Genomic DNA, 12625 nt, shown 5'->3' with positions numbered 1-12625 from the left:
TCAAATTAAACTTCTGAATCACTGAATCATCACAACAGTTTATAGTGATTTCATCAAATTCATTTTTCCTGTTTCCCCCCCTCTTTTTTTGCAGTCAGTGCATAGAAGGCCACTCTCCTGTGCTACGAACCTATTATTGTCACTCAAAATATACAAGATCATTTCTGCTGGGGTGTTCCAGCTTGCTTGCTTTGTGAACAAAGGTTTCAGAAAGTGATTGCTTGGGTCTCTATGTAAAGGGCATGCTAACAGATGGTGAGTGATGTCTTCCACCTGAGGCTGACCACAAATGCAAAATCTGTCTTTGTGTGGGACCTTGTACAGTGGTACCTCTGGTTAAGAACTTAATTTGTTCTGGAGGTCCATTCTTAACCTGAAACTGTTCTTAACCTGAGGTACCACTTTAGCTAATGGGGCCTCCTGCTGCTGCCAGACTGCCGCCGCGTGATTTCTGTTCTCATCCTGAAGCAAAGTTCTTAACCTGAGGTACTATTTCTGGGTTAGTGGAGTCTGTAACCTGAAACGTCTGTAACCCAAGGTACCACCGTAGTGGCTATCCAAGACTGCAGTGGTCATCACTTGGAAACACAGCTCAATAAAAGTGTTTCTTAAGGAAGTTGGTGAGAGTTGAACAGATAACTAGCTCTAAAATGCTCTGTTCTTAAGAGCTAATACCAAGGGGGAAAGTTGATGTTTCTAATTATTTGCAGGTCCCTTCTGGATTCTACCCACAAGAGCCAATCCTTTTGTTGGCAGTTATTCAAGGTCAGAGCAGAGCTCTGTTCTAGATAGTAATAATAGTCTACTCCAAGACATATTGATAAGCTGCTTTCCAGAGTTTGTTATCATCCAATTCCATATAGCACAGAGCAGGAAAACGCTCTGTAGGCATTGTAGCAATTTTTAAAAATATACTTTAACTGAGCGCAGTCTATTCTTGCCTTAATTGTTGGCCACCCAGATTCTTTATCAAGAAGCGTTTCTGATATTCCTGATGGTAGACAGTACAGCTTCTGGAAAAAAATATATCTGCACTTAGTTTCCTTGGCTGAGTGGAGCATCAGTTGTACACAAGCTCCATAGTCTCTGGCCACAAGTCCCCAGATGTTGGTAACCAAAGGAGGAAGCAAAACCAAGTTCAATTTCAAACACATTTTTATATTTCAGTATTTTTTTATGTTTTTATTGCATGGTTTGCATATCACTGTGATTAAAGCAGACAGTAATGTACTCTTAACAGAAAAGAATGGCTTTTCTGAGAGTTTTCAGACATGAACAAATGGTTTGCATCTCACAAAAGGAAAAATAACATGGACATAAATATTGTACCACAGGATGAATTTTTGCGTAAGGCCTGCAATGGGCAGTGAAAAGCAATGAGGCTAAGAGCAGCTCCTTTTGAAGGCATTAGGTGCTAGCTCCAATTGCTCAACAGTGACTGTCATGGATGAGGCGACACTTCAAGAGTTTCAGATAGCTGTCAATTTTGTGTGAGTCCCTGCGCAAGCAGTGCAGCAGATTGTAGAAGGCAAAGAGGCGAGAATCTTCGTCAGCCAGCTGCAGAGATGGCAGCCCCGACCATCTAGAATAGACTTCATTACCCAGGTCACCTGGGTGAACCTAACGAAGAAGAGAAAAATGAGTATCGTTAGCAAGCATCCCAGAGACAAAGTCTGTATCAGATCAGTATTGATCTGTATCAGATCAATATTTAGAGAATTATAACATTAACACTTTAAAGAGTTGCCCAGTATTTGTTTGGGATGAGAGAAGATCCTTGCTTAGGTTTTAAGAAAGCCAAATGGAATTGCGGGGGGAAATCCCATCTCGACAGGGAGAACTACATATTTGCTCCAGACAGTAAAAGAAGAAAGAAACAGCTCATGCTTCAACCATTTGAATTGATCTCCATGATTATTGCTCATTTACATTGCAACTCTGCTGTGCAAAGTGCTTTCCCAGGATTTATATGTATGTATCTGTAAATAGAATGCTGTACTATTAGCTTTCATGATGAAACAGTGACTCCCTTGGGTGATATGGAAGTATTCAGGCATGAGAACAGAACTTTAAATATAGCACTCAAATTAGAATTCCTTTGTCCAAAGGATAGCTGCCTTGTTTTGAAAGCACAGCGACTTTTCTTTGGGAGCTAGCAGCATTTGTGCACTCAAATGGTTGTAGCTTTCCTAATTTCCTGAAATCTATAGGCTTGAATAGTCTTAATTGTGTTGGATTGGAGCCAATATCTGGAGTAGGGAAGAGATGAAAACATTACCTTGTTTCCTGTGAAGGGAACCATCCAAATTGGGGTGGGGAACCTGTGGCCCTCCAGATGTTTTTGGACTACATCTTCCACCACCCTTGAGCATTGGCCGTGCTGGCTGGGAGGTGGATCCAACAACATCTGGTGGGCCACCGATCTAGAAGTTACGATCAACTTGTATTGCCTGTTTCCAAATTGAGAAATAGGCCCTAAAAAACTGATTTAGAAACCCAAAGGGGGGGGGGGAGAGTTCCAAAGAGACATGTTAATTATAGAATAGTGGGGTATAGCCTTTCTTAGAACACACTATTATTAAAGGAAAGAATAAGATTGCTGTAGTGCTCCACCTGATATTGTGTAATTAGTTCAAGGGAAGGAAATAGAGAAGGGTGTTAAAAAGAAGAAGAAGCCTAGATAACTGGCAGAATGATAGAACTTGCCCCCATTTGGACATATGCAACCTAGGGATTATGGTAGCTTGTTGTCATTTCTGTCATTTTCCAGTTCATGGAGGTTGACCATCTGAGAGTGTGTGTTTGGAGCACTTGTCCAGGCTCAATGAGTAATTTAGAATTCTTCAGAATACTGTCCTATGCAGCTGGAAGAATTCCCAGGTCCTTTCTACATACCCTCCCAACGATTTTCTCCATCCCATCCAGAAGCCGTTTGTTTTGCTCTTCAATCTCCATGGCCTTCCAGAGAATGGTGTCAGGAGCCTCTTTGATTCTTTGGACCTCCGAGACCAGATGTAGCAGAGGGTCATTCCAGGAACGGAGAACACTCAGCACTAAATTTAGCAGGTCTTCATGCTGCACATTAGAAAACCAAATTATATTTCGTTAAACAATGCCACAAGATTTACACAGGAGACAGATAATCCTAGCAAGTCATTTTTTAAACTTATTTGTTAACAGTCTTCTAGCCTGACCTCAGTTGTCCTGGACTCCTGCCAGGACTACTGTAATGCACCCTGGTTGAGGTTGCCCTTGAAGACTGTCTGGAGTTATAGCTAGTGCATAATGCAGTTGCTAGGATGGTAAGTGGGGCAGCCCAATGGGACCCTGTATCATGCACTAGCTGCCAGTGAGCTACTGGGCTCAATTCAAGGTGTTCATACTAGTGTACAAAGTCCTGAACAGCTTGGAACCCAAGTACATAAAAGAGCATCTCCCTTGATACCAACCACCTTGGCTCCAATGATCAACAGGGGAGGCTGGATTAGTGATTACACTCTATAGGCTGCTGCTTGGTTGATGTTGACCTGTGATAGGGCCTTCTCAGTGTTGGTTCCCCATTTGTAGAATGCCTTTCCTGGTGAGATGTGTCTGTTCCTGTTTATATAGGCGTTTGATGGTGGAAAGTCTCCTGGCAACCCTGAAATCATAAGCTGTGAGTGTATGTGACTATTTTACGTATTTTAGTGGTTTTAAATTGTTTTAAATAATGCTTTTTAATTTTTAACTAATTGTTTTATCGTTTTGGTGTTTGTCATCCTTGGCTCCTCCAAGAGGAAGGGCAGGATAGAAAACAGCAACAGTTGTTGTTGTTGTTGTTGTCTGTTCGCTGTTCTTCCAGATAGCACTAGAACCAATCAATTAGACTTTGTAAAGTATTTTCAGAAGTCGGGCATTTAGTGTCACTGGTCCTGTGCTGTGAGAGATTCAGTAGGCATTCTTGCTTTTGACTTCCAAACATTTCCTGGCGACTTTTAAAATGCTGACAGGCCTATGCAGCTGTTTAAATCCTTTTGACTAGCCAGTTACTTTAACGATTACTCCGTTTTTCATGGCTTTTGCATGTTTTCATATACGCACTGTGCACCTCCCTGATATTCTATGAGAGAGTGTTAGAGAAATATTTTTTTAAATAAATAAATGGAAATAATATCTCTGGGCTAACTGGGTGACAGAATCCCCTAAGTACACATTATCAATAAACTGTCCATGCACTCTCCAGCGCTGGTAGAACACTGCTCTGTTCAGCCTTGTTGAATGGAATGCCCTTTAATCTGATGATTAGTTTAAGCATTAATGAGACAGTTTTAGAAATACGGGATCTGGAAAATATTTGAAAACATAATGGAAGATGAAATCTGTGGTAGGCCACTTAATACCTTATCCAAAGCATTTCTCTGTCTACGTATAGCATGGCAAACATGCCCAGGCATGGGTCTGATTCCCCTTTGAAGTGTTTTGCTTCTGGGGAGATTTCTTTTGAAACTTTGCCACTGCTTGGGGTGAGCCGGAAGATCAAAGGGGCTTTTTCTTTCCTGGGATCCTCCTAGACATTTTGCTGCCCTTGAGACCTCTCTAATGTCGACACCAACACTTTTCACTTTGCTTACTGTGGCAAAATACACGTACCCTGCGGCTGAACCCTTTCGCGCTCCCTAGGTCGGGAGAACTGCAACACTGCAAAGTTCAAATGCTCACACACCAGCTCTCTAAGCCAATACAAATAGCGAGAGGACTGTGTCTCATGGCTTGGTTTCTGAGGAGGCAGATTATTCAGTGGATAAAGGGAACTTAGAAAGAAAACTATTGCCTGGGAATCAATACAGCTTTGGTGCTATGTGCTACTTCAGCATTTACAAATACATCCAGAAATTTTCCCATGAATTCTAATTACCTTGACAAGTGTATGGACTAGAAACTTACTTTAAAAATAATTATTATTTTAATAAGATGCTCATTAAATTTTAGAAGCTAACATACTGGGGGAAATTATATGACACACTATACACTTTTGACAGTTTGTATCCACCACTCTTCCTCTCTCTTTGCCTTTGTCAGTTGTACTCCTGCCTTCCTTTACCAGAAAGTCACACCTCTTTCCTTGGAACAGAATAGATATCAGGCCTGAAGAGCAGGCTTTGGGACTTTCTACAGGCCACACATCTACCCCAGGCCACAACACTCACCATCACTTTTTCATGTCCTCAAGTTCTTTTGCCTAGCAAGAATGTCCCTTTGCACTGTGATAAAGCCTCTTGCTTACTGTCAAGATGGAAGATTGAGACATGACGTTTGCATGGCTAGAACATAGCTGACTGTAGAGAGGTAGGCATCCCATCCGTTGCTCCACCTCGCCACTCCAGAAGGACAGGCTCGCCCCATACTTTCTTGACTATGAATGGATCTTCCGATTACCAAGAGCGACGTGGGCAACAGAGCCAGAGCAGGCTACCCGGAGTTAACATCCACCTTGCAGTACACCCACCATCTCCACGATGGCTCACTACCTGAGGACCCCAGCCAGCACAGCATCCGGCAAAGCTGACTTAACAACAGGCATGATGTGTCTTTTTTATGAACTGAATAGTGTGTTGGGGGTGTGGCATGTGTGTCTACTAATTTAACAGTGCTTAGCTTGTTGTTGTTTTAGTTGCTATTTTGTTAATGTTGTTTTATGGATTCTAAATGCTGTATTGATTTGTTAATATAATATGACTTTTGTTGTGATTGTGGTGTTTAGCTTATTTTTTTAGTTGCCGTTTTGTTAAATAATTGTAAATATTTCATTGATGATTTGTTAATTATATTATTTATGCTGCGTTTGTGATGCTCTGTTATGTTATTGTTATTTATTGTTAGTAAGCTGCTTAGAGATTCATTTGAATGAAAAGCGGCACAGAAATTCAATAAATCAAAATAAAATCAAAATCAAACCTGCTTTTTGCCTCTGGCTCTACCCACCCAAGGTATCGCTAACTTGTCCCACTGATTACAGTGGGGACTAAATTAAAATAATCATTGCCCTGGATCCAGCCAAGGATTAATGCCTTGTAGATTAATGCCTTGCAAGACTTCCTATGGCCACTTAATGTGGTCCTCCTTTCCTTCTGGACTGAGTCATTGAGACCTTCTAATCTAAGCTACTCATGTGCTTGTTCCTTGTTCTGCTTGCATTCAAATAGGCAGAACTCACATGAATCTGCTGAGCTTGCTCCTTGTCTTCAGGAGTGGTTAGGGACGAAGTGTGGCAGCTGTTAATGGCTTTGGCAATAAACCCTCGGCCCTGAGCATAGCGTTCATCCTGAAGATAAGAAAAATCAGACTTAGTACAGTAGATAACAAGGAAAGAAGAATAAGTAGTAGTAAGAAGAAATCGTAATCAGAAGTTACTTCTTCTTTGCAGTTGCTGCTCATGTGAAATGTATCCTTCAGTTATGCAGGACTTTAATTTTGTATCAGAACCTTATTTCACGCCCCTCTAAGACTGTGTCAAATGTAATTTGCTTTAAACTGTACTGTGGAAAGAATCACTTTTGGGGATCAGGTTTCTCCATAATCTGCTTATAAATAAGAGGGTCTCTGTTTTGTAAAGTGATCCGTAGACTGTGATCCCACTGAGTAGTGTGGGATGAACATTTCTCTCTCAATACCTCTCAGCCAAACTCCAAAGCAACTCTAGCGCCTGGGTCTTTTAATTGCTTCTCTCCTACAAAGCATTCCACTCAGAAAACCCTTTGTTACTTTGTTTTGCTCCTCTAAATGGTTTCTGTGTATAAATGGCAGTATTTTATTCAGTCACGCCCATCTGTTGCTGCTGTTGTGCCTCCTAAGAGCGTCTCTTTCCTTTGGTACGCTGGACCTATTGAAGAAGACCTCCTACCTACCTCACTCCCACTTCTTAAACTTAAGGTGTCTTAAGGTGTGTAGGAACTTTGCTTGCTGAGGTATATGTTGAAGTATAATCCCGAATCTTTATTCCTGCATTCCCTCATCTGCAATTGAAGCCTTAAATACACTATCTTGCTGAAATTCATTTCAAGTGTGTATAGCTTTCTCCTCAATCCTTAATACTGCTTTAGAAAAAGTAAAGATTATTAATTAAGACTTAATATAGTTGGGACAGTTTACACGGCTTCAATGATGATACACAAAAGAACCTGTGAATCTTTATTCCTATTTCAATCATATTTGGCTACCATATGAGTATGGTCTTATATTGTAAACTGCCCTGTGATCTTTGGATGAAGGGTGGTGAAGAAAGGTTTTACATACACACACACACACACGTGCGTGCGTGCGTGCGTGCGTGCGCACGTACCTTGGCTTGAATGCCACAAACCCGGAAGTAAGTGTTCCAGTTTGCGAACATTTTTTGGAAGCCGAACGTCCGACGCACCTTCTGCTTCCTGGGTGCAGGAAGCTTCTTCAGCCAATTGGAAGCTGCGCCTTGGTTTTTGAACGGTTTTGGGAGTCAAATGGACTCCCGGAATGGATTAAATTTGAGAAGCAAGGTACCACAGTTTACATTCAAGGTAGATTTGTCCAACTGGCCTTTCCAAATATTGGGTGGTACCCAACCAAGTCATTCTCAGAGAAGACCCATTGGCATTGGTGGACTTAAGGTAGTTATAACTCTCTTCCTGTGACTGTAGGCACTGATGTTCTTCACTCTGGTATATTGAGGGTGGCATAAGCCTTGATGTCCATCTTCATATCTACTGCTGAATGGCTGGATGTTGTGGTTTTTATTGTTATTGTTTGCTTTTATATTCTTACTTGCACATCACTCTGGGGTCCTACAGGATGAAAGGTTGTCTAAAAATAGCATACAAAGCCTATTGATTTCTCTGAGCATCTCTTAGTCAGACACCGCCTAATAATCATAACAGTACTTAGCACAATACTTGTGCAATTTCCTATTCTGAAAGGGAGGCAGAAGCAAACAGAAAGGCAGACACAAATTCCCCTTTGCTGGAGAGTTTCCCCCCACCCCTATTTCTTCATGTCACCTTTTAGTTGGAGTTCATTTTGTAGAAAAGTATATGGCAAGAAAGGCTTGGGTACTTACAAATTCATTGAACATTTCCGAAGACAGGGAGTGAATATAGTGTGAGAGTTTGACAGCACGGTCAAAAAGATCCCCAAGAGAGACCTGGCAAGTGTCAGACCCATTGGGACAAATAGGTGATGATGTTACACCCTTCCTTGACAGGTACACGTTAGTAATCGCCAGGATGGCCAGCAACACACCTGTTCAGGTAAACAAGAACAACAACATCAGATGTCCATCAAGTCCAGAAAGTGAATGGGAAGCTTTCCACATTATTCTGCCTCCTCCTTTAATGCTTAACTTCATTAAACCACCATATGTGAGGAAACCAACTTTTTATAGATATGTAATTGTGTTTGCATAAATGTAAGAGTGTGGAAAGATAGGTTGCGCCCCTTTCTTTCTGGCTTTTCCCAAGGGTTCCTTCCTTCCCTACAAACATATGGTATTTAAATTAAATTTGAAGGAGGGTGGGGGCGTCACTCCCAAGATTTTGATTGTCCTGGGATTAAGTCTGCAAATTTTCAGCAGCTGTGCCGTTTAAACTCTTCTGCATATGTAACGGGACTACCAAAAAAAAACCCCTGTAGCACACTGGAATGCATTCAAAAGGCTCCTGGATGCCTTGGGAAGGTAGTTCTGCAAACACTGCTTATACTTTAAGACCTCCCCCCCCCTCCAAAACTTTAATATCTTATAAATCTGTATGTTGCTAAAAAATGGTCCCCATACCTTTGCTATGCAAGAAGTGTGCAGTAAAGAAAGTGATCGGTGAAATGCAAATGTTTTGATTTTATATTTGCCTAAACTATGCTTTAAGGCACAAGTCTATAATAAATGTACTATGATATGGGTCCATTCTTAGGAGAAACCATAGCTCAGGTGTACAGCATGCAGAAGGTCCCATGGTTCAACCCCTGGCATTGCCAGTAGAAAGTTAAGGTATAGGTAATGTGACTCTGGGACACGGGTGGCGCTGTGGGTTAAACCACAGAGCCTAGGACTTGCCGATCAGAAGGTCGGCGGTTCGAATCCCTGCGACGGGGTAAGCGCCTGTTGTTCGATCCCTGCTCCTGCCAACCTAGCAGTTCAAAAGCACGTCAAAGTGCAAGTAGATAAATAGGTACCGCTCTGGCAGGAAGGTAAACGGTGTTTCCTTGCGCTGCTCTGGTTCACCAGAAGCGGCTTAGTCATGCTGGCCACATGACCCAGAAACTATACGCTGGCTCCCTCGGTCAATAAAGTGAGATGAGCGCCGCAACCCCAGAGTCAGTCACAACTGGACCTAATGGTCAGGGGTCCTTTTTCCTTTAATGTGACTCTAGAAACCCATAACTAGTCAGAGTAAACAAGACAATACTGGTCTGTGTTGACAGATAGGCTGACCTGCTATAAAATAGCTTCCTCTGCTCTGAACCTCAATTATGTTTATCTGCTGATATTAGTACACACACACACACACACACACACACACACACACAATTTTCAACATCTTGTGTTCTGGCTATTTGTGTGAAGCCAGTCTTAGACCTCAATCTGGAAGACTTCTACTGGGACTGATTGGTCGTGATCAACTACACAGTTATGATCCAAACAGCAACAGTAGTGCTATGCTTTTATCAATACCAATGAAAACACCATCAAGTTGTGAACAAACTTTTTGAGCTCACTAGAAATCTTTTTGAGTAAAAAAAAGAAGGTGAGAGACATTGCTGAGCCGAATGAAAAGCCACACCATATGCAGTTTTAATACTCTCAGATCATTCCTTTGCATACTTACACAAGAGTAAATTAAACTAAACTCAGTGGGACTTAATTTTGGAATGCATAGAAGTGCACGGTTCATTATGTTAGATTGCTGCTGTTACCAAACAAGTCTTGGGTTGCAGCAAGGTGAAGGCATGCTACATTATGTCCCATTAAATTTCAAGGAAGAGCATAATTGTAGCAAATTATGGTTTAATATGTTGTTTGGCTATAAGAATTGAGAAGAATCAATGCTCTCCTTCGTGGAAAATGCATCAGGTATAGTGTGAGGGTCTAAATCGATCATGATCCACCAGAATACTCTCTAGTATTCCCTCCCTGCGTTCTTACAGAGGCTGCAAAATGACTTACAGTGTGCTTATGCATGCCTATTACGAGTGATTTTAAATTTATTCAGTTTAAAGTTTCCCCTTAATCTAAATGAGAGAAAGGCCAAAAGAGTGGCAAAACACGTACCTTTCAGTGAAAACTTCTTGTTGGTCATGGTAGAAACCATCTCTGCTGACTTGCTTTATCAAACAGAAGATGGAATATCTAGTTGCTGTCACCTTTAGGTTCCATCTTTATATACACTTTGATGCCCATCCATAAATGCAGCAGGATTTACTCCCCCTTTGCTGGTCTCTTTGCTCATCAACAGGATTCAAAGTTCATAATTACAAACATCAATAAGCCTATTCATATTCATCAAAAGTTTGTGGGCTCCAGGAAGGATACTAGTTAATTAAGCTGGTTAAAAGAGTGAGTAGACACATGCCCTGCTTTAAAAATCCTGTAAACTATAACTGTCCTCGATATTTCTTAATTCACCTTAAAATTTACGTCATTTCCAGAATTGATCAGACAGGTGATGGAAATTAGAAATTGGGGAACGTAGAATATTTATGAAGAAGAAATGCAAAGCATGTTCTTTAAAATATACTTGTCATAAGAACAAAAATAGTGTACACTAAAATAGTGAAGTTTAACTCTCTATTAAGAAATCGGAAAGAAAAAAAATAACCTAAACTAGCAATGTGTTTAGATCTTCATTTGATAACCATTCAACATTTTCTTAGTCAAATTCTGAGGGGTCAACTATAATCAACTATAAGATTAACACATGAAGAGAAGGATGTGTCTCTTGATGGTATTTTTAATAAAAATTAAGAGAAAATAATATAATTATTTGTATGTGATAGGTGAGGGTTGTATTTAGCCAGATCCTGTTTGGAGTCGACCCATTCAAATTAATGAACTTAAGTTTAGCATGTCTATTAACTTCAACAGGTCTAGTCTGTTTAGGACTAGTGTCAAATACTGTCCTAAATGAGCAGGAGGAAACTTGATGTAAGGAATCATTTATTCCTGGGATGTGTAGCCCTGTGCCTCTATCTCTCAGTTTGCATTCTTATGCAGGTTCTAGCTATAGCCGGGATACTGAAGTGTGTGAGCTCAGTGAAGCCAAATCCAATAATAAAACTGAAGAGTGAATATAAGATTTGGCTAAAAAGGAATTTCAGTGTGGGATGGCTGTGCCAAGATTCACCAGGGAATTTGGGGATATGGAATGGATGAATTATTTCTCATCACTTCTATGTGGTGAGAAGGTGACAGTTTCTTGTTCTGCAACAGCACAATGAAGCCATAATTTGTGCCTTTGAGCTTTAGGCCTTCACAACTGTAATGATCTCCGCAGGAGATTCCCCTTGAAGTCCATTGCAAAACTGCAGCTGGTGCACAGCAGGGCAATCTATCTTTTGGTGTATGTGACTGTATGTGGGGTGTCACCAGGAGCACACAACAACAATGTCCCATAGTCTGGGTTTCTTCTTCCTTTCCAGACTAAATAGAACTTGTGCAGAGTTAATAACTGAGCAAATATTATCAGTGGAATCAGTGAGGATGAAGGTGGGTGCTCACAACCATTTGCACATTCAAGTTAACAGTGCTTGATAGCTCCAGTGGGTTTGTATGGTTTTGCTTGGTAGATGAACACTTAGTGAAAAATCATAGAATCAGTGGGTTGACTCAAACTAGTTTGTCACATGACTTAGGCCATTCACAAGAATCCTTCCTCACACAGAAACCCACTAGAAAATAATATTGATTGTGAACAAAGGTGTGTGTTGAAATAATGACCTTAGACAATTTCACACCAGGACCCAAAAGCATAAAATGATGCCCCCTTTTTCTATACTGAAACACAGTTTTTATAATGACATACAGAGATGAAAAGTAAAGTACGGAAAATGGTGCCTTCTCTGAATGTGCTGTCCAAAGTGACTGTATTGTGATGCTGGCCCAGCAGTTGTTTCACATGAGCTGAACACTCTTATCGAATGATGTTTTTTAGGCATGGTGGGTGAAGCACTACGCTGTGTACACACACTTACTAAACTTGCTAATTACCTTTGGGTTCAGAAGGACTAGGCCTGCCCTGCCATCATTTCAACTTTCAACTAGTCATTGCAGCTGAACCCGTAATGTCTATGCATCAAGATAAGATGGAATCACACACATATCTGTTACAAGTTGAAAGCTGCGCTGCCATTGGCCAACATTACTCAAGTCTTTGGATTCTATATGTGAAAGGTCTGGAACGGGGATGGTCAGCCTTTTTTTCTGAGGGCCACATTCCCTGAGGAATAATCTGTTGGAGGCAGCATACTGGTGGTGGCTAGAGTGAGAGCTGATAATGGGTGGAGAGACAAAGGTATCCTAGATCAACTAATCTAGAAGAAAGGCCATTCTGCTTCAATATTCCCTACAGAATATTCTCCATCCTATGCACTGGGTTTAAGAGATTACTCTCAAATAAGATTGCAG

General features: G+C 41.0%; 2 protein-coding genes across 11 annotated transcripts in view; one reads left to right on the top strand and one right to left on the bottom strand.

The window, feature by feature from the left end:
- The window catches only part of LOC309348353 (uncharacterized protein), a 336443-nt gene that overhangs the window by 255400 nt on the left and 68418 nt on the right, over positions 1-12625 (top strand). For 2 of the 10 annotated variants that reach the window (XR_014159340.1, XR_014159341.1), the window contains exon 7: positions 11641-11707. The exons of the other annotated variants lie outside the window; for them this stretch is intronic. The gene's annotated coding sequence lies outside the window, so the exon portion shown is untranslated. The remainder of the gene's footprint in view (positions 1-11640; positions 11708-12625) is intronic. 10 annotated transcript variants of the gene reach the window in all.
- On the bottom strand, positions 1154-10586 carry PRL (prolactin). Its single transcript, XM_081873484.1, has 5 exons — positions 10274-10586; positions 8069-8250; positions 6194-6301; positions 2896-3075; positions 1154-1620 (listed from the first exon to the last, which is right to left on the bottom strand). Exons 1-5 carry the CDS (start codon positions 10311-10313, stop codon positions 1429-1431), a joined length of 702 nt encoding a protein of 233 aa, XP_081729610.1. The 5' UTR covers positions 10314-10586; the 3' UTR covers positions 1154-1428.

Source organism: Podarcis erhardii (assembly GCF_964252035.2).
Source record: "Podarcis erhardii genome assembly, chromosome: 8".
In the NCBI taxonomy this organism is placed as follows: domain Eukaryota; kingdom Metazoa; phylum Chordata; class Lepidosauria; order Squamata; family Lacertidae; genus Podarcis; species Podarcis erhardii.
This window is presented reverse-complemented; position numbering and strand designations above follow the sequence as displayed.

Excerpts from the sequence above, each read along its gene's own strand:
- PRL (XM_081873484.1), bottom strand. The coding sequence starts at position 10,313 with ATGGTTTCTACCATGACCAACAAGAAGTTTTCACTGAAAG. Across the intron at positions 8,251-10,273 it reads CAAGAAGTTTTCACTGAAAG|GTGTGTTGCTGGCCATCCTG; the intron begins GTACGTGTTTTG and ends TTACCTGAACAG. Across the intron at positions 6,302-8,068 it reads CGGAAATGTTCAATGAATTT|GATGAACGCTATGCTCAGGG; the intron begins GTAAGTACCCAA and ends TCTTATCTTCAG.